The sequence below is a fragment of the Haliaeetus leucocephalus genome, unplaced genomic scaffold, assembly GCF_000737465.1.
Source record: "Haliaeetus leucocephalus isolate CR32 unplaced genomic scaffold, Haliaeetus_leucocephalus-4.0 Scaffold897, whole genome shotgun sequence".
NCBI lineage: Eukaryota > Metazoa > Chordata > Aves > Accipitriformes > Accipitridae > Haliaeetus > Haliaeetus leucocephalus.
Window position 1 is genome coordinate 2,448,691 of NW_010973333.1, and position 22,357 is coordinate 2,471,047.

Genomic DNA, 22,357 nt, shown 5'->3' on the forward strand with positions numbered 1-22,357 from the left:
TACTAAAGCAGTAAAAATGTTGCATGAGATTTGGTCATTGGCTTGACTAGTTTTAATGTCTGGAGAGACCTGTTGTTACTCTTTTCCATTAACTATGAACTTGTTATTTGTCCTTGGATAAGCTAGAAAATGTTCAATTATCTTTTTTCTTTTATTATATGTCCAGTTGCATAAAATGCAGATATTCTTAGAAAGTTCCCAAAGATTCAGTAATTGTTGAAACACAGACGTAAATTTCGGAAGTAAAGGAGAAAGGAAAAAGTTTCTCAAGTTTTCTCAAGTTTCCGTTTTCAATGCTTGAAAACAAATGTGTATATTTTTCAAAGATAAATATATTCTTGGGCAGATTTTTTTATGGTTTCTTCTTTTAACAGTAATTTTAGCACCAGAGGAAAAGGCACAAATTATTCTCAAGTTTTGAATGTATACTTTATGTTTTATATTAGAATCCTATACATTGAGTTCTATAAGCTAGCAGTTATGTTGTATGGATATAGTGAAAATACGACCTCACCATTTAACTTCTTATATGGTACTTTTCTCCATGCATATAGATCCTTTCTTTCTGGATCACGATATATTTTATTTGTTTATTTTAATGGCTTCCCTCCAATTATTGTTCTAGAATTAAAATACTGCTTTGTGGTTGAAAAAGGAGATAGTGGTATTTCTCTAAATTTTTCCTTTATACTGTGCAAAGGTACACATTTCTCTCTGTCTAGGTATTTAATATCATTTTTTATAATACCAGGTCTTGGAGGCAACATTATTGTCAGCCCTGAAGATGCTGGATGTTGGGAAATGGCCAATTTTTTCTCTCTGTTCCCAAGAAGAGCTCAAGTTAATTCGTCAAGCCTGTGTATTTGGCAGTGCTGGTAATGAAGTCTTGTATGCAACTGAAAATGATGAGGTAATTGTCCAAGAGTGTGTGTGAACATGACATATTTAGTCATTCATGTATCAAGTTATTCTGAAAGCCAGTACTATGATAGTATACCTAGAAAAAGTTGCATGCAAAAATGTCTGATCATTTTGATTGCTACTAAACCATTTTCAATTCAAATTCATGGCTTCCTACCACAATCAGAAGACAAAGAGAAGATGGAGTTAGACATTTCTTGAAGGTGCATAGTGACAGGTTGTGAGGCAGTAGGCACAAGCTGAAAGATGGAAAATTCTGATTCAGCATTAGGGAAATAAAAATTACCATGAGAGTGGTTAAATCCTGGAGGGGTTGTGAAATCTTTTCCTTGGAGGTGTTCAAGACCCAACTGGACATGGCCTTGAGTCAACTGATCTATTTAGACCTTTGTTGAGCAGGAGGCTGGAATAGCTGACCTTTGGAGGAGGTCCTCCATTCCACTCTAAACTGTGATTCTGTGATTCTTTTATAACAGGTTTTTGTGCTTGGCATGAACTGCAGTGGGTGTTTGGGAACAGGTGACATGCAGAGCACTATTGAACCAAGGAGGTTAGATTCTCTATGTGGCAAAAAGATAGCCTGTCTGAGTTATGGAAGTGGCCCTCATGTTGTTCTTGCTACAGAAGGTAAAGTATGATCTGAATATTGCTTTTTCAGATAGTCCACTTTAATTAGTCCAGTAGGTGTGAAAGGTCTGTGCTGGTAACATAAAAGAGAGAATTGGGATAGACATTCCAGGCTATCAAGTCCAACATATTTTCATTGGTGAATATGACATGTCAGCTAGCTCTGTCCATAGCTTGTTCTCTTCAAAGTTTTTCAAGCTCTGCTTTGATCTTGTTACTACTTTTGGAAGTTTTTTTTACTTTGCAATTAAGTTTGGAACTTCTGATTGCTTTTGAACTGCATTAGTGGCTACATTACGCCCATGTGTTCTTGTGCCAACATTGTCCTTTAGCTAAAATGCATTTTTTGCCCTCCTGTACCTACTTTGGGATGTGCTTTGAAGTCCAGTTATATTGCCTCTTAGCCTTTTGTTTTCCATTGTCTCATTGACACTCTATTATCCACATCATGCTAGTGGCCCTTCTGTTCATAATTAAGTACATTATTCTCAAAGACAAACGACTAATATTGTGTTCCCAAGTGAGGTTCTGTTAGAACCTGACTGATGATTAACATTTGTCTCTCTTTCTCTGTTAATAAGAAGAAATCTTTTTGAGTAGTCTAGATTAGATCACCAAAGGTAGGTGAGGGGAATTGTGTTGTAAAGGTGCAACTGTTCTTTATATTCAGTTACCTTCCACCATTTCCTCCAGTCTTCAGGGTAGACCATTCTGGATGCTTTTTATATATGTATCTGTATTCTTCTGAGCTTTGTTGCTGGCACAGCTCACTGGCACGCTCATACTCCTTACCCAGATGATGAACTGAAGTATTGCAAAAGAACAGGTGCAGAACTGATCCTTGATGATTTTTACTCGTAACTCCATTCACATGAATAACTTCCATTCAGCACAGCCTCTTTTAACCTACCTTTCAGACAGCCATTAAGTATTTCGCAGTTCTTGGGTTAATTACTGTAATTTCCAGTCTTTGTTGTATGTTTCTATGTGGCTGTTTCACCTCTTTACTGAAATTTGTATTCTCATGTTGGTGAAAGGAAGAGAAGGTTGTTTGCTTTTGACAGGATAAAGTCATTAGATTTAACCTGTTATTGTAGAGAAAGTGTGCTACACTAAACCAATAGTTGCCTTTGTAGTTCTGAGGGAACCCTTCTTAGGGATAGCAAGTTTTGTGATCTCTTTAGAAATCTGATGGAGTTGTCTGTCAAACCTATCTCTCCTGCAATAACGACATAATTTAGGTTTAGAAAATGATGATGATGATAGAAAAGATGAATGTAGGACAGCTATTCATCAAGTCCTGCACTACTGTAACTAAAGGACACTTGATTTAAAACAGATGGAAGAAAGTGAGTACAGAAAGGTGTTAGCTTCATGGATAACGGGCCAATATATGTACATTAAGAAGAATTTGAAGCACCTGATAATACCTGTAGCCTAGTGATTGTAAATGCTTGGGAACAGCAAAAAGTGACCATGCTCATGTTTCTCTTAAACAGCAGCTTTTTTCTATTGCCACTTGGAGACAGAATTTTGCACTAGGTGAACCATCGGTCTAACCCAGGCAGACATTTCTTGTATTCTTAATTTTACTAGCATGTTTCTCAAAATACAAGACATGAATAGTATGTTTTAATCATAAGTAAATAATAGTACGTTTATTAATGAGTAATAATAAGTTTTTCTTACAAGTATTTTCATGTATATTGTAAAGGAATGAAAGCTTGTTACTTGAATTTTCCAAAGTGGGAAGCAGTGCCAGGGCATAGACAAGAAATTTTGACTGATTGTCAGTAACAAAGAAATTCAAATGGGGACTCCTGACTGTCATTTGATCCTTTTCTTGTCTGTATTGCACTATGTCCTTTCTTTTAGCTATATGACTTCCTTTATTAAGATTATGGTGAATACTATCCTTTTGGATTTGTGGTCAACTCTGTGTAAAAGTAGCATTGATATGTCCATGGGCTTAAGAGCCCCAAAGGGCATATATATATATACACACACACTTAAATATGTATATTGTTATTGAATTTGACTTTTCATTTTGTAATTTTATGTTGTGTACTCATTGGAAAAGTAGAGACTTTAAAGCAGCTTTTTACATTTTTATTACAGAAGGAGAAGTGTATACATGGGGTCATAATGCTTATAGTCAGTTGGGCAATGGTACAACAAATCATGGTTTCGTTCCATGTCAAGTCTCTACTAACTTGGTGAACAAGAAAGTCATTGAAGTTGCTTGTGGCTCTCATCATTCTATGGTCTTAACATCTGATGGAGAGGTGAGAACAGCTGGAATAAATCCCTCTTTTCTCTTAATGAAATTCATGTATATGAGAAACAGGAAAACATTCTGCACCTAGAGCATTAGACCTTGCTTCTTGCTGATGCAACACAAATGTTTGATTAAAAATGGAAAACATGTTAGGGTCTAGCTGCTTTGAGGTGCATGCAGAACATTGATTTTTGTGCCACATGCTTGTAATAACAGATTAGAATTTCTTTTCAGAGGGCAGCCTGCTCCTTTCTATGCTATACTTAATGGCGTTAAAGCTGACATTAATATAAATCACGTTCATTTAAGGAGTTCTATCCACCAAAGTAAAAAGTTTTGTCATTTACTTTGAGGTGCCATTTGTGCCCAGTTAGCCATTCTACTTTGAGTTCTGGAAAACTAGCAATGGATTCTTCCAGCATTAATGCAGCTGTCATGTTGCCTCTTACCTTTGATTGGAGGAACATAAAAGAATGGAATATATAAATATTATGAGTGACATATTTTTGATAGAAACATATAAATTGTAAACCTATGTGTCTTCCTACATCTTTAAAAGAATACATTGACTTGAACTCAAAATGTAATTTTTTTATGCATATATCTTTTTTCTCTCTTGAATATGTACTTTGAACTGTATGTTATATAGCCTTCCATTATGGCAATTCTGTTACAACAGGTATACACATGGGGTTATAATAACTCAGGCCAAGTTGGATCTGGTTCAACAGCTAATCAACCAATTCCTCGAAGAGTTACCAGCTGCCTACAAAATAAAATAGTAGTTAATATAGCTTGTGGACAGATGTGCTCTATGGCTGTGGTGGAAAATGGAGAGGTAAGAAATTTTAAGCGAATTTTCTGACTGGATTTTATTTTATGTAATATCATGGGATGTAGATATTTTCCAACCTGTCAGTAATGAGCTACTGCTCAGAAAAGAAGTATGCCTTTCCAGACTCCCTCAAATCTACCTGCTTATACTGCTTATAAAAACCTTTCTCATAAATTGTCCTGCACGTGCTGACATACTTAAGCATGTCTTTCTATCCATGCTGATTATGGTTTCTCCTTTAGAAAGGAGGTAGAGTGAAACAGGGAAAATTGTTCACTAACGTTTGGTTTATGGCTTTTTGGTTTATGAGATTACTCATAAAATTTAGCAGCTGTTACTTTGTATCAACTATTGAAGTTGGCTTTGTGTTGAAGGAATTCAAGTATCAAATTTCAAATTTACTTAAGAATACAGTTCTGAAGTAAAAATAGCATTGTGAAGGTCAGGAGATTTTTATAAATTTGGGGATTAAATCATATCGAATCTGTATATGTATACTTAGCATTTTATGCTAGCTTCATTTTCTCGTATGTAAAAATAACTAAGTATGTGTCACTGATTTACTGATTTTTAGAGCTGGTATTATATTCTAGGAAAAATGAAAATGCTGCTTAATATATTATCCCACTGCTGTCTTTAGCATTCATAGAAAAATAAATTATTGTCTATACTAGAATCTTAAGCATCAAGAATGTGAGAATAATCAGTGAATGCTATTTTAATTTTCAGTACTCATATATGCACGCTTTATGGCAAGACAAAACAGAGGAAATAAAAGTATATTGCATGTATTTGTTCTACTGCAGTACCCCTTAAATCCCTCTCATGCTTTTTTATCCTCATTGCAAAGATTCAAAGAGGTTGTAGTGTTCTTGTTGTTTTAGTTTATAGAGCTTGAACATTTTGGGCAGCCTATGTCCTCTCTAGCTCCATCGCTCCAAGCATTTCAGTTTAGACCTAAGTAACTATTGACTGTTTGCAGTAAAACATATGTCACTGAAATTACCAGAGCTCAGTATTTTCCCTTTTTCTTATGTTCAGCATAAAGCTGTTAACAGCCTACTCAAACTGTTGTGCATAGCTTCCAGTTTATACTTGTTTTAGTGTGTTTTCTTTTCTGTTAGAGGATTTTTGAATGAGAAATTAGCTCTTTGAAAAAGGGAAGTATTCATGCTGAATTTGCTCTGTGCTGGGAAACAGCCATATGAATCACTTATTTTCTACTCTTTATATTAAAATATTGTAGTCTTACATAATCTAACTCTTAAAGAGAAACATGAATATGGAAGTTTAGAATTTTAGATGAGCATGGATTTGGTATTTTAAACAGAAACAGCATCCAAAATTTGCAGTGCAGAAAAACATATACGTGTGTGTGTATGTGTGTGTATATATGTGTATGTATACATGTAGGTTTATATAGGTATGTGTTTGTGTGTATCTACACATAAAGTACAGATCCTAAGCTGCAGGGACAGGAAATATTGAAGAAAATTGTTACTGTAACTCTGAAGCAGTTACATTGCTTTCAAAAGAAGTAGATAGTAGCAAACAGTTAAAATCCTTGTCTCTGTTTTGAAGGTCTATGTCTGGGGTTACAATGGTAATGGCCAGCTTGGACTGGGCAGCAGCGGCAATCAGCCAACACCATGCCGAATAGCAGCTTTGCAAGGCATTCGTGTACAGCGGGTATGTGTGTGATGCTCCATGTCAAACCCTTTTTGAACAACTGAAAACATGATAAGGCATATCCTACATTTAAAGGAGATAGTCCTTTATCTCTTTGTTTAAAGTGCTATTTATCAGAATAAAAACATGTATCTTAAATTGGAGCTCTGTCAGTAGGGGCGAAACTGTGGAGTTCAGTGGGAATTTTGCCATTGACTTCAGTGAGGTCAGGATTTTATTAAAGAGGACTAGTCCATTAGAAGTGTTTGGTCTTTTTTTTTTTTCCTGTGAAACTTAATAAAAAGAAATTTCCTGTTATTTTAGTAAATAAGAAAGCCTTCATAGGCTACCCCATTCTTCATTAACCCTTGTCGTCTTTTCTGGGAAAATGCTGCAGTTTAGCATTTTGTCTTTCTGGCAGACTGGACGGAATATCACTTTTAGAATCACACTCCAGCCACAGTGACTAACTGGTGTTTGGAGTCTGAACAAATTGTGTCCAACTGCTTTTGGTCAACAGTTGGTATGATTCCATGGTTAGTCTTGATCTTGGGTGGTTATTACACTTTACCAGATAGCTGGGCTGCCATCAGTATAATTAGCAGACTGGTAACTTCTGACTGATAAGAAATATTTAAAGTAACTGCAGAACTGATACTGAAGCTTTTTAATTATTTATCCAAGATAGAGGATATTGTCAGGAAAATGACACATTCTGCTAGAAAACATTGGTTTTGTAACCTACTGAAAATTTACAAGAGTGTTTTGAACTTTGGATCCCATTTATTACATTTACTCAGGGAAGTTACAGATTTTATAAATCTTTTAAAATAAACTTATTTAATTACATAGTTTTACATTCAGTTCCTAGGATGTAGACAGTAGCTTTGCTAGTAACAATTGCTGTTGGAGAATAACATAATAAAGTGAATATTATTTTCCGCTGTATTTTTTCTCCTGTTTAGAAAGTGTGAGGGCTCCTATTTCCATCTACTTCATTTGCTTGATATCAATTCATGCCAAGTCGTAGACTTCCAATCAGTAAATAACTTCAGGATTTATTTCATTTAAAGCACATCACATGCTTCACGGATGTCAGTGGACTATATGTACTTATGGTATATCTGCTTTGCAGATTACATAAAGATAGGTGAGCTAGTTTTGAACAACGTAAATTGGTTCTTGATAGCCATCTAGCTATAATGGGTTACATTAACTCATGCAGAGCAAGGCTGTTGCTGGTAATTTTGCCACTGTGTATCTGTATGTGCAGCATGTGCTGCATATATAGATTGTAAAGTGGATATTCAAGCAACCTTATGTGGAGTACCTGAGGAGGCAGCTCAGGAAGACCAAGTTGGTTTCCACAAGAGGGTATGAGCAGACGCAGTTATGTGCTGCCATCAAGATGGAGAGTTTCATCTCTTCCCTCTCTTTCCTGGCTGGCTGTTGCTTACCTTGCATGAGCACTGGTGGTCCTCGGGCCCAGCTGTGGAGAGTTTCCTTCCAGTGATGTAAGTTATTTCAGCAGAGGGTCTGGTGCGTGCTAGAGCTTGCACAGGCAGGGGACAGTTTTGTGTGGCTGGCAGTCAGGGAGGAGAGGAGCAGAGAGGGAGACCTCACCTGTTTTTACACTGGTAAGCTGTTCACGTTGGGGCACTTGCCCATATTGCAAGGTGAGCCAAGACAGATGATCTGCCTTTTTCTGCGTTTTTTTTTCTGCAAGGTGTTCATATTTGTCATATAGCTTTCCTTCTTTCTCAATTTCTAGCTATTTTGCTTCAGTCTTGAGATTATCTGGCAGGGTTCCTCACTGATACATTTTTTTTTTCCTCAAAGTCACCTCATCTACTTTGCTTCCCTTTTTAATAAACTTATCTGTATTTGTAATTTTTGTAATTTTTATATTGGTATAAGATCATTAATGTATAACATAACATGTATCTATCTGTATGAACTTACTGTTACAAAAAATGAGATGTTTCTTTTTATTATTCCTTAGGTTGCCTGTGGCTATGCGCATACGTTAGTGCTAACAGATGAAGGTCAGATTTATGCCTGGGGAGCCAATTCATATGGCCAGTTAGGCACTGGGAATAAAAGTAACCAGTCTTACCCTACAACAGTTATTGTGGATAAGGACAGGTAATACTTTTACAGTCAGACGTTAGTTGGCATACTCTCAGAAGAACTACAGAAAATTATGGCATTTTTAATCTGTTTTTTGGAAGAAATAGCCTATAATTTTTTGCAATGGTTCTTCTGCTAAATGTGAAAAAAATTTTCACTGAAAGTGCTTGTATCTGCCCCATAGCCATCCTTGTGAAAGAGAAACTGAATGTTCTGAGCCTGAATGTGCTATTTTTTCCTTCGGCTCACGCTGTGCTTTATAGGCCTTAATTGCTGTTTCTCTTCGGTGGTATAGTTTCATTGTTTGAAACCAATGATAAAAGCTTTATTGTGTCTGAATACAAATTATATTTTAATATGCTACTTTTGACAACAAGTACACACAGAAAAAGCGAAGAGTGGACATCTGCAATCTGTGTTATTTCTGCTATTAAATCCGGCTTATAACCCAGGAGAGAGAGAAAGGGAGGAGTTCTTTCTTGGTCTTATTCCCTGAAAATTAAGCTTAGATTTTTGTAAGTTAAGTATTTTCCTGTAAGTCCTTGATGGGTAGTGGGGCAGTTATTTCTATTGCTGATGTAAAGCCATGTATATATGTGGCCAGAAATTTGAGTCTATTCCTTTACTACTGAGGTCTTGATTTTGGCCTCCTGTTGTGAATAATAAGAAAAGTGAGATGTCCCTCTTAAACTTGTGCCTGTGTACATTATTGTAAGGAAGAAGGAACTCCTCTCTGGTGATGAGACAATGCCTGTTTTTGAACACTGCAATTTCTTTATGTGTGTTTGTGCTTTTGCTTAAAATGTAACTAACTGAATTTTTTCCAGACACTTTGGCTGCAGTTACAATGTTACCACATTTTAATACAAGTTTTAATGTTCTATGCTGCCTTTCCCTTTTGTTGGCCAGAATATGCATTCCTGGTGTCAGTGAGAGTATTAACTCACTAAAGCCTCCAAGATTTGAACATACAGCTTTAAACAAGTTGTTTCCCAGCTATTTTCCCCAGGCAGCTGGGAAAATAAGCAAACAAGCAGTAGTTCAGACTGCAAAACAGTGGATTGTGTAATGTTGTACACAGTGTGAGTTTTGAAATCCTAAATAAACTTTAACATTAGTGAGAAAGCTTAACATAGCTAAAATACACTTAGAAACAGCTTTTAGTGCTGTTTGGTTCTAATTTTTAATTTTCAAAATGAAAGCCCATTAAACATAAGTAATAATAATTGTATGAATAATGACACTTCAGTATTTTAATCAAAAGAAGTATGTTTAAATTGTTGGTTTATAACTGTTACCAATAAGCAGGAAAAAGTTTTTCATTAACTTTCAATTATAAACCAAAATACAAATTCCGTTGGTTGTTTTGGTTTTATGTTTGTTGTTTTGTTTTTTTGGTTTTTGTTCTGTTTTGAAACGCCTCCTCATTTTCTTCTTCATCTTCTCCAAGTACCTGTTCTCTACAGCTTAATGCAGCCCCTCGCCTCACTGCCCAGCACTACTGAGGACATTCAGAGACTTGAAACTTGTCATAGCTTTGTTTGAGGGAGCCAAGGGGGTCAGTAGAGCATGTACCGCAGCAGATATACTGCTCTGCTGAAACAGTGTCTCCTTACTCCCAAGATGCTGTTTCACTGAAAAACTTTCAGAGTGCTTGCTATTTGAAGAAACATTGATAGCCCATTTAATTTTGCTATATATGATTGGAAAACATCCTTGCAATTGGAAGTGCATGCGTGCTTACAAATAAGTTTTGCACCAGGGAAATACAGGAAGTAGTGAGCTTCTTCACTGCATTTTGTTCTTCTGAGAGTGACTTGCTTTTTTCTCTGCTTGTAAATTCAGAGTTATAGAGATTGCAGCCTGCCACTCTGCTCACACGTCAGCTGCCAAGACCCAGAGCGGCCAGGTGTACATGTGGGGCCAATGCCGTGGGCAGTCAGTGATCCTTCCCCACCTCACTCACTTTGCCTGCACTGACGATGTGTTTGCTTGCTTTGCTACCCCTGCTGTTATGTGGCGTCTTCTATCAGTAGGTGAGCTTAAATATCTTTTGTTTTGACATCTTCTAAATAAAATCATTAGTGCATAAAACAGTTGCATGTTTTTGAAGTCTAAGCTTAGTTTCTTGCAAAAAGTTATACTGGGAATCATAATCATAATCATACATTACATATGTGTAAATGGTAATATGGAATTGTAAAAATTGCTAAGGCCTGATGGCAGTGCTAAATGATTGTCTCTTTTGTTGACATGATTTATTTCTATGGGGAAGTGCCTTGGGTTTGGAGAGGTGATTTTTGTGTAACCACTGAATGTTACTGTACAGGGGCCATGGGTGGAGAAGCTGATTTTGAATTCGGAGGCTTGAGGGAGCCATGCAGAATGTTTAGGAACCCTGAAGCTTTCTTTGATGCCCTTAAGTAGACTATTAAGAATTGAGGGAGCCAAATTCCCATGTTCAGAATTGGCCACAGGCACTTAGAATCTTATCACAAGTGATCATGACCTGGGCTTCTGAAGAGACAAGTTGCTGGATCTCAGATATTCGATTAATGTTAAGGTCTGTCTTGCTGGCCTTGACTAGAAAGAGTATATAGCATTGTCTAACAGAGAGCTCATTCTTCAGCTACAAATTCAATTCCCTATTGGTTGTTAATAAAGTTACTGGCTTTGTTGACCTAATCAAAGTTGAGACTCTTGGGATTGTCTGTAGGTGTCATCTGGAGCTTAAGTTAAAAGTTAGAATGCAGCAACTTCTTAATTTGTGATTTGAACTGTACTGAGTCTATCATGTTTCCATTCCACTTCTGTACTGCCTTTGTAATGGCTTTTGTGTTGCTCTATGCTTTTGCCTGACAATTATAGAACGCTTTTTACTCCCTTGGTGCCTTCTGGATGCCAAGGTAAGGAAATTCTGTTAATAGTACTCACATTTCATCTTTGAGAAACTAGAGGATTATATGGAGAATCCTGTTCTCAGGAAACTGCTTTGCCAAAATTCATGTTTTAGGGCACAGTCCAAAGACCCCCATTTTCTCTAGGTTGAGGCAGTTGTGCTTTCTAGGGTGGCTTGTTCAGAACTGTAAGATATACGCTTAATTACTGTGGCAATTCTTAATTTTCCTAATATTTGCCTACTACTGATTAGATGTAAATTGTGTTACTGCACTAAAATCCCAGGCAATGGGGTGTTCATTCCATGTAAATATGTGTTTGTCAGTCGTAAGTTCTACGTAAAAGTATCTGTAGTATGTTCAGATTTTTCTTCCATAAGAACTGGTTATTTTATGAAGGAAATGGGACATTATTATTATATGTAGCTTAATCCTAAATTCAGTTATATGGATCATCTTATGTATATTAGCAGGGTTCTGGGACTCTTCAGCTTCCATTTCTTCTTGCCATGTTAAAGTATTACTTCATGCAGTCAGAATTTCCCCTCCACTTTTCCTCTTGCCTTTTCTTCTCAGTTTAGTGCAGAGTATTGAGCAATTTTTCAAAGGAGAGTGGAGGAAGGCAAGAAACAAAACCTGCCTCGTTCCTTCGTTCCTCATGGAGAATACAACTGCTTGAGTGAGACTGAAACTGTCTGTTACAGTTTTTCAGTGCTCCTTTCTGCAAATTCACCTTTTCTTATCTTTTTATAAATGCTGGTTTAGGTCAGAAATGCTGTTGTAGGTCACCTGAAAGAGTCCTGAGTGGGATTATATATGATCATTCTTGTAATTATCACCTTTATGTTAAAGACTTCCAAGCAACCCATTTATTAATAAGCATATTGCTCATTAATACTCAGATATTCACTCTCTTTAACACAGCGTGGTTAAGACTACATTTATAACTGTTTCCCAACACATCTTTTATCCCCACCTTCCTTGTCACCATGAACAATACACCCAGCCATGTACTGCTTCACACCTTGGGAGTCATTTTTGACTGTAGCAGCTCCCTTTATTTTTGTCTTTTTGACCTTGACTTCTTGGTCCCTTTGGAAAGATGCTGCAGCACTGTAGCAACCTTGTAGCAAAGCACAAGGTGAAACCCTACAGGAGGAAAAGATTATTTTATTTTTAAACAAAAGTAATTTCAGATGCACTTTTGAACCCACATTCTCATGTGTGCCAAGTGGTCTGTCCAGCATCCCAGCACTAAAATATGTATTCAGGTGGTCTGAGCAGGGTTCCTTGTGATGACACAGGATAAAGGATGCTGGCTATCAGGCCCTCATCATGTCTCCTGGATTCCTTTTAGTTAGGTGACTCTCTGCTGGTTTCGGAAGTGTGTTTTTGCACGCTCTAGGAGCTGAGAGTGACTATTCTCTTCATCCTGTCCGACCTTGGCGAGTCGTCAGGACTGACTCACTGTTGTTTGTCTCCTCATCTAGGTGTGGTGAGAATCATCAGGCAGCTTGCATCCTAGGATCTTAACATCTGCTTAACTAGGTGCCATGGACATCTGCCATGCTTACAGCCCTTTTCCGTCTGTTGTATTCTGGTGCTTCCACACCCAGGCTTTCCCATTCATTCCCCGTTTGTGGCAGTTCTAACATTTCTATTACAATTCTTAGCACTGGCTGCTAAGGAGATTTCTTGGCTTTGTGCCTTGTCAGTGTGAACTGCCTCTTCATTTCCTTCCCCTGGTTCCCCCTTCACTGCTGTAACAAATAAAAGCACCTATTTACCCTCTGAGAATTTCATAACCAAACCCCACTATATTCAGTTTATCTCTGCTGGTTGTAGAAGTCATCTGGAGATGTGTATTGGCAAACATCTGAATTGCCAGTTAACTTTGAAGAAGCTTTGCATTGATTGTTAAAATTATTACTTATTCAGATAGCAGATGTCTGAATAAATAAACCACATCGTACAAAATAAGAATCAACAAAGTATTTTACAGTATCATTATTTCAGAAGGAATTTTTATTATTGCTACATTGGATTTCTGCCCCCCCTGCCCACCTCCCCAATTCTTTTACCTGTAATCTGACACACTTTGATAATTGTTGCCCTAATTGGGTATACCTGAACATAAATGACATCCTCTAAAGGAAATGAAAAATAACTGTGCTAAACAAAGTGTAACAGTATCAAACTGTGTGTTAAGTTTTTTCTAGAGCTTGTGGTGAAGGTCTCTCCATTTCCAGCAGAACACTATTCTTATTTCTAGCTTGGTAGGTTACAGGACCTAACATTTATGTAATTTTCTGTAGAGAACAGCTTATTACTGACCCACAAAATTTGTATAAACCAATAATGTATATTTATATGGTAAGAAAACAAAATGTTTTCTGGGTTAAGAATGAGGTTTGAGGGGGGGTAATGTTTTTTAGTAGCATTAAAGAAGATAGTTCTCTGAGGCTACCAAATATGATGGAGATTTGGAAACAGTTCGGGACATACAAATTTGTATGTGGACAATGGATGACTTTTCAAGGCTGTCTGGTAACTTTATAATGCAAGTGTCATGTGCACAGTGGGATATACGTACATATGACACAAACAGGAATATGCAGACGTTCACTCAGAGTGCTTCTAACACCATAAGTCTAGGGAAAACACTTTCTGAATAGACTTGTGACTGTTGGTATTTACCTTTAGGGATATTATACTGGGCAGTTTCACTGCAACCAATACGTTGGTTACGTAATAGCTTTTATTTTAGAAGATCTTACTGTGATTTTTTTAATTGACCTTTTGGGTATCTTATAATAACCAACACTTTTCATTTAGAATAATTTACCCAGTAATGACTGATAGCATTTGCTGTCAGATGCAGCATTAAACTTCTGAGACTGTGTTAATTTTTTTTTTCTGGCCTTATCTATATAAGTTAGTGGAATGGGACTTAGGTTTTTTTTGATTGTTTTTTTTTATTAGGGATATTTGAAGTAGGAAACTAGTAAGGACTGAAGAAAGCTGCCCTTTATTTGTTTTTCTGGGGGGTTCATACTGAACACATGGTCTGCTGGGGTTTTTTTGCTAGCATTAAAGAGATGTTGTATTTATTAAGAGTGTTAATTGCTGACAGATACCAAGGGTGTTATCATGAGAGGTACTTGTACTACTTACTATTAATTCCTCTTTTTATTCTAGAGCCTGATGACCATCTAACAGTAGCCCAGTCACTAAAGAAGGAATTTGACAACCCTGAAACTGCAGACCTGAAATTTCTAGTGGATGGAAAATACATTCATGTTCATAAAGTTCTTCTCAAAATCAGGTAAGGCACAAACTGTATAGTTTAATATAAACTAAACTGTATAGTGTAGTCCACTGTGCTGAGTAATTACGGCTCAAAGTTCTTGACTTATTCTTACAAACTCCGTTTTCCCACAGCCATCAGATTCACATGTTATTCTTCACTGTTACTGTCTTTTCCTCATTTTCTCGCTGCTTGGAATTACCAAACTTTTCATCATTTCCCTCCACCTGATGTGTATCCTCCTTCATGCTACCTAATTTCCCTGATTTCTAATAACCTTTTTCTGCTGGGGAAAAGGCTCACTTCTTTCTGCTGCCTTCCCAGTAGTTTGAATCAGTTTTTCTTCCTTTACTTGCTTGGCTTCCTCCACTGGGATGATTTGAGGGTTTGCATTTATTCTTGCCTTTCTTTCCTTCCACAGGACCCTTCAGTTGTTTCAGCAACTTCTGTACATGCTCTTGAGATTATCTTTTTTTTTTCCTTTTTTGTCAGATTTCTTATCCTACTTGTTTTAAACTTTCTTATCAGTGAATTTGAATTTTAAGCTGGCTTCTGTTTTTGTTTTCGCAGCTTTTTGCAAGTAAACACCACTTTACAGTGAGATTTGACATACTCAGATCTACAGAATAATCACACTGTTATTAACATGCAGAGATTAGTTTGTTACTGCTGATGCAGTTGCTGCTAGGATATTCTAGAGAGACTGCTTTAGATCTCTTCTGTCTTGCTAACTGCTTCTCCTCCATCCTCTTCATTGTTACAACAGTTTTTTCTCTTTGCTATTTTCTTTCTCAAAATGCTATCCCATCCTGCTTATCACCACTTCTGTCTTCCTACTTTTGCTCCTGAGTCCCGTTGTTGATTTCTTGTATATTACTGAATAAAATTAAAGTTCCTTGTTATTTCTTGCCTGCCCTTTTTTTGGTCTTTTCTGCTCTCCTTTTACTACTCCAATTACCTGTATTACTCTTTTCTTGCCTTTGCTGATTTCATTGCTTGTACGTTACACTTGTGCCTATAGTCCACCCTCTCTGTTTGGAATGCCATGTGTCCCTCATCAGATACCACTTCAAATCTTGTGTATCCCCAAAATGTTTCTGAGGTTGTTTTTCCTGATAATCAGACTATATGTAACTTTTCCTGATTTCTTTTTTCTTGCTCTACGTTTCTGATTGTGTGGCATTCTGGGAAGGAAATGTGTCTAGTTCTAAAATGGATTTAAATGTATGGCATTATCAAAATAATATGCAGGAATACTAAAGCATCAGGCACAGTCTGTAGAATTAATATTTTCTTTAAGCCTTATAGTCTCATGATGCAACTGGATCAGAGGATAATGTATCTAATGTGGTATTTTTCAGCATTCAGCCTGCTCCAGAGCATTGTCATGAATGCAGTGCTGGTAAAAGTTCCTTTTCATTATCTAGTCATTTCTTTACTACGTATGAAGCCTTTTTTCCATCTTGTTCTATGCCTGCTGTTGAACTAGATCATATTGTTGGTAGCTATTAGCTTGCAATGGTGGTGAAATGACAGGGCAACTCGCAGCTCAGTGAGAGGCTGGCCAAGCAACGTACTACCTGCAGAAACAGATACAGATGAGTATGTGGGTGGGATTTGTCTGCACTGCATTTAGCCAGACAAAATTAGGCATCTGGTCTGTCTCTACAGAGAGAGAGAGAGGCACTCAAAACGATAACTCACTCCAAGGTATTTGGAGACTGAAGGATGAGTAGCAACCGATTTTAATTTTTTTACTTATTTATTTTTAAGGGAACAATGTGTACCACCTTCTCTCTGACTTTTTACTTCTGTGTAGTGCCATTGGGGCAACAGACCATTCCCAAGGTCTCTTCCACAGCTGGATGGATAGCATGGTCACCACCACTTAACATGAGGCTACAGGAAACAAAGCAATGGGGTTTGATCTGCCTCTTCGAATGCCAGAATCTGGTACAAGATGTGACAGAAGCTAGATAATGACTTTTTAATTATTTATGAATTTGACTTGATGTTTGTTTATTTTACTAAAAAACCCCAAACAACTAAGAAAAAAAGCATTTAAACGACCAGTAAAATCAAATGTGACAAAGGTAAATTAAGTGATAAAATAAATAATTATTTTTCATTTGTATCTAAGTTATGCTGTCTTTACGATGTAGAATCGTCCCAGTGCCATTAAAAGGAAACCAACCTACCTTTTACATAAAGATTTTACTAAAAGAAAAGCAAATTCTGACGTGGGAGAGTTAGAAAGTAAGTAGTGTAGTATAAAATTAAGTTGTGGCTGTTATAGGAAAAGTTACCTGAGGTGGTGATGTTCATTTCCATTAGCAAAAATTTTGTAAATTCAAATGTTACAGGATGTTTTTTAGGGAGCAGTAAGTTACAGTGAGTTGTAAGTTACTGTGAACTGTAAGCTGCAGAGTACAGCTATCAAAGGGAATGCTTTTTCCTTGTTTGTATCTTGTCTGTCACAAAAGGATTCAGACTAAGAAAAAGGTGATGAAAGATCTGGGTGAGAGTGTCTTCACTTTAAATATTTTAATCCTTGAGTATAATGGTGAAATCTAATGCTAAATTGTGTATGGACTCTGACACTGGAATACATGTTATCTAAAATATTAATAAATTTCCCTCCTCGCTAGATCATGTTGGAGAAAGCAGGTTGAACTGTGAGAGTTGTCTATACTTAATTGTAAATGTTATCTATTACAAGCTAGGTAATAAAATTCATAGTTAATGTGTAACCTATTTAAGAAAATGACATCAAAACCACATGAACCATCCTTAAAGATATTGCAAGTAGAAGGAAAATTCTGAATTTTATATATATAGAGAGAGATATATAGAGATATATATGGCTTAAAGAAGTTAATGTGTTCAAACCAAGAAATCATGTAGCTAGAGTTTGTTTGTGTATTTAGTCTGTAATGACTGATTTAATTTTTTTTTTGTACCAACTTGCTGCAGCTCATCTTTCAAGCTTAACTCTTTACAGTATAAGTCTTTGTTCATGTTTTGTAGGTGTGAACATTTTCGTTCCATACTGAATAATGATGATGAAATTATAGAAATGAGTGAATTTTCTTATCCTGTTTACCGAGCCTTCCTGGAATACCTGTATACAGACAACATTAGGCTCCCTCCTGAAGATGCAATAGGTATTTGCCATAAATGGAAATATCTCTAGGTTACTGTTTCTGAAAAGTTTGTGTGTCATAACAGGGTGAGGAAAGCAGGGCTTGTTAATTTTACTTTTATTAGCACTTAAATCTTGAGTTTGGTAGGTGTCAGGAAGAAGGGATGCAGTAGCAGGAAACATGCCCAAGGAGAATGAGTGGTGGGGATGCAATAAGATCAAAGGTGCAAAATGTTCAAAAAGAATTCATTGTTTCTCATATTAAGAACTCTTTTTTCCTTAAAAAGGCACTAATACCATCCTAAAACTTTTCTGTTTGAATAGCTGTGGTGATTTTATCATGAATGATAAGGGAGCTGTTCCCCACATGAATTTAAGAGCATGTAAGTCACTAGTTGATGCCTAGAATGAGCTACAATACAGTGAACAAGATGACAGAACGCTTGCATAGTAATAAAAGGATCCCTTTTTGATATGTCTTTTGAGGACCTTTAAAAATGCACACATTGTTTAGGGAAAAAAGTAGATCAAGTCTTTGATTAATTCAGCCTAAATCAATAGGTTAATTGATTCATTTGAAAAAAAAATTAATATGTTTTGCACCAGGATAGTTAAAGATGTATGAATTTTTGCAGGACTGCTAGATTTGGCAACACTGTATAGAGAAAACAGATTGAAAAAGCTTTGCCAGCAAACGATCAAACAAGGCATTTGTGAAGAGAATGCCATTGCTCTTCTTTCTGCCGCTGTCAAATATGAAGCTCAGGTAAGAACTTCAGGCAAACAGTTGTTTTTTGAGAAATTAAACTGTTTAATATAAACATAACTGCATTTAACTGATGAGGCATGATTAATGCAATTTCCCTTTCTGGACTCCCAGATGTTTCTTTTTCCTTTTTTAGCTGTAAAAAAAAAAAAATGCAGCTACTAGTGTTTTCTTCTTGGCCTTTTGACTTGCACCTGTGAGTCAGGATTCTTAATCTGCTTCCTGCCTTGTCATCTGGCATGGCATGGCATGCAAATTTCTCACTGCTATTTACTTCTCCACCTTTGGATTTTGCATCGCCTGTTCATTTCCTGAGTTCTCCACCTGATCATTTTGTCTGCCGGTGTCTGGTACAGTCATTCCGGTACTGCCTTTTACAGGCAGTGGGAGAATTTACCTGTAAAGTCCCTCCCCGTTTACCCTTGTGCTTATATAAAAAATGCACTTTTGCCATGTTGTTTACAATGAATCCTGCTGACATACAACAAATGACCTATTGTTATTCCTCTCCACATATCCTGTCATCTGGTCTGCCCTTGGCTCTGGAATGTTTCACTAGCACTCAACCTGTTATCAGCAATACTGCAAGTGCTTTTTTTGTAAACAGATAAATACTTTCAAAGGTGTTTTCCTTTTCTCAACTTCTTAGTGCTATGCTGATTGTGGAAATAATGATGTGGTGGGGTTTATTATTCAAGAAGTCTGTTTATGTATTTTAGACTTAGTAACCATTGTTATAACTGAGCATCTTAGTTGAGAAGTCCTCATCTTTCTGTTCCAAGACTACTTCTGCTTTACAAGAATAGAATTAATATAACCAAACAGAAGATTACCTATTAGAAGAGTCAAAATATGTAGTCCAGAAGTCAGTGAGTTTTGTAAATCAAAAGAGGGGATACCATTAGATCAGTAGATAATAGGATTATCAGCTGCCGGTTACCAGGCAGTTGTAACCAAGGTATCAGTAACAGAAGGCATGAACAGCTGAGGCAAAGAGGAATTGTACTTTCAATGCGTTGTGGTGGTAGAAGCCCAGTATATCATGGAAGACTGGACAGGAAGGGAGGACCCAATAATTTGATTCTCCTAACAGCAGAAGTTTTCATGAAAAGTTTACTCTGGAGTTTCTCCTTTTACAAGCTTTTCAACAGTTTTGAATATCTTCAAGGCAGAAGTACCTTCAGTTGACCTGTGTCAGGAGAAGTAGTTAAAGAGTAGTTAAAGATACATTTAGGTGTATTGTGAAGTAGTAAAACTAGCCTGGACAAAGCACTAGAGTTTATAATGGCTGAAACACAATGAAAGAGATTGGCTAGATGACTATCCTCCTCTTCCTTCTATGATTCTATGTTTTTTTCTGTATACCCACCGAGTATTCTTTCAAAACATGTAATATTTTTAACACGATCATCAGATGATTAATTGGTTTACCTGCCCTGGGTGCAGCATGTGCCAAACTCAGGAGAGGGGATTGTTGCCCTCCTCCCTACACCCACAGCTCAGAAAGGGATATAGTAGAACCGCTTCAGAGAAGCGCAGCAAAGACTTCTTTGTCAAAGACAGGGGATAGCCTCTGTCTCAGGAACTGTGAAGTAGACCAGGATCTTTTAGTGTACTACATTAGTACAGTGAAAATTTGTTTGAGAACCATGTGCAGTGTATCAGCACCTCAGTAGAAGACTGTCCAAAGAAGGGTTATGAAAGAGGCCTAATATTTTGGAAGTTTGAAAAGGTAGAATTAATTCCATTTTTTGTCATTAAATGTCACCACTGCAAGTGCAAGATTATAGTGCTGTATCATCTGCCATTAACATATCAAATTAACTGAAGACTGACTTGGCTAATGTGCATGGCTGTTAGGACTAAAAATGCCTGAAAATATTTTGTCCTATCCTCAGAAAATACAAAGAATTGATGCTACAAGTTATTTTAAAGCATATTTCCAATATATATGGTAACAAATTTTAGATTAGTCATCTTCTATATAACAGAATTAAAAGCCAGTATTTCTTGAAATGGCAAAATTGGTGACCAGGATTCTATATCTATGGTCCTTTTCATAGATCAGTAGCAGAATAGGCAGCTGCTGTTCATTTTGTTTAGTGTAAAAGTTTGCACATTGACTGTAAAGCAATGCAGGTTCTGGCAATTAGCACTTCAGAGGTCTGCTGAAGCTTAAGCTGTCAGTGCCTTTGATCTTCTACATTTTTTATTTCTTCTACGGTTTTTATTTCTTCTATTCTCATTCCTTTTCTTGCTTTTCTAGTACTTGATGAGAGATAAAATTTACTTCTGTGCATTGCTGCTACGTTATTTCTTTTTAAAGGGTATTTTGTGCTGCTGTGCTAAAGCTTTAGTTAAATCTTGCTGGGGCAATAGACTTGAAACATTCAATCTAAGGAAAAGGTTTCAAAGGGAAATGCACAGTTATTCTGCTAAATTTACTTCTACTATTAATCCCTGGCTGCAATGTTTGTGTGGTTAACAGAATAAAACTGGCATGGATTAAGAGACCTCTTTCTTTCTACTGTAACCCTTGAAGAGTTTACAGATCATGGATTGTACTGCCAATTTAGACTCACCTTGCTGCTGGCTCCAGCTCTGCTTGCTGCAGAATGTAATTAATTTTCCTTCAACAGCAAGTTGTTGCATAGGAACCAGCTAAAGGGGACTGACCCAGTGCATGGAGAGAAGGATCGCCACTGTTGCGAGGAGTTTGAGTGAGCAAAATTTGCTGTGTGAAATCATGGTTGTATGGCTTAGTGGCTTGTACCTATCCTGTGCTGAATAGCTGAACATCCTGTTACAGCAAGACAGAACCATTTTTGCTATTTAGGAATCCCAGTTCCTAGACAGGGGGACACAATTCCTAGGTTCGCCACAAAAGACACCTGTATCCCAACATCCAGTTTGGGTTCAGCAAGCATCATCAAATGTTACCTTATATTTTGCTTTTATTTTCAGCAAGACTAGGATACCTGCTGGTTTATACAGGACCCCTACTGAATTCAGTGCAGAGAAGAATAGAGGAGTTACTGATGCTCTAGTAGTTGTATGTGGGGAAAGTCGATGGTTTCACTTATTTGTAACTTTTTTTCTAATGAGCTCAGTAAATGTGATAGAGTTCTAGAGTCGATTTAGGTGGCTACTCCTGTTTTCTTGGAGGGTTTGTTTGGGTTTTTTTTAATAGTTTGTATAAACAAATTTCATCCTATCATTTGTGATCTAATCAAACTGATCAGAAAAGGGATTGGTAATGTGAACAACCTGGTATATTCTCTGCTAATTAAATGACAGATTTGAAACAGAAAAAATAGTAATTTTTCTATCAATCAGTCATTCATATTAAAAATTACCTCAATTTGTTCTAGGACTTGGAAGAATTTTGCTTCAGATTTTGCATAAACCATTTAACTGTTGTTACACAAACTCAAGGCTTTGCAGAAATGGACCACGACCTCCTGAAAAACTTCATTAGCAAAGCAAGCAGAGTGGGAGCATTCCGAAATTGAGGTCTGACTACCACCAAGCTGAAGAGCACGTCCTCTTCCCTCCCGAGAATACTTCTGCTTTGGAGAACTTACTTATCCATGGTCAGAGCGTGCAAAGGTTTGGAAAGAAAGACTCTGTGTCCATCAGTTTAGGAAATGTGTAGAAGTCTGCTAATATACAGGTTTTGTAAAGATGGCTACAGCACAGATGTGTGGTGAGAGTTCATTGCCAACAGTCAGAATTTAACAACAAAAATCCAATGCAGTAACTACCCTTGCCCACTTAAAGTCAAGC

At 36.9% G+C, this 22,357-nt stretch overlaps 1 protein-coding gene across 1 annotated transcript; it reads left to right on the plus strand.

Moving 5' to 3' along the window:
• The first annotated feature begins 769 nt into the window (after window positions 1-769).
• RCBTB2 (regulator of chromosome condensation (RCC1) and BTB (POZ) domain containing protein 2) lies at window positions 770-22,118 on the plus strand. The gene is made up of 11 exons (XM_010583380.1): window positions 770-910; window positions 1,398-1,548; window positions 3,667-3,833; window positions 4,506-4,664; window positions 6,243-6,350; window positions 8,332-8,474; window positions 10,305-10,495; window positions 14,555-14,681; window positions 17,691-17,827; window positions 18,441-18,571; window positions 21,943-22,118. The coding sequence occupies exons 1-11, from the start codon at window positions 785-787 to the stop codon at window positions 22,081-22,083; spliced, it is 1,581 nt and encodes a 526-aa protein (XP_010581682.1). The 5' UTR covers window positions 770-784; the 3' UTR covers window positions 22,084-22,118.
• Window positions 22,119-22,357: the final 239 nt, after the last annotated feature.

Coding starts and splice junctions, on each gene's coding strand:
- RCBTB2 (XM_010583380.1), top strand. CDS start 785: ATGCTGGATGTTGGGAAATGGCCAATTTTTTCTCTCTGTTCCCAAGAA. Junction 3,834..4,505: donor TCTTAACATCTGATGGAGAG/GTGAGAACAGCT, acceptor CTGTTACAACAG/GTATACACATGGGGTTATAA. Junction 14,682..17,690: donor AAAGTTCTTCTCAAAATCAG/GTAAGGCACAAA, acceptor CATGTTTTGTAG/GTGTGAACATTTTCGTTCCA.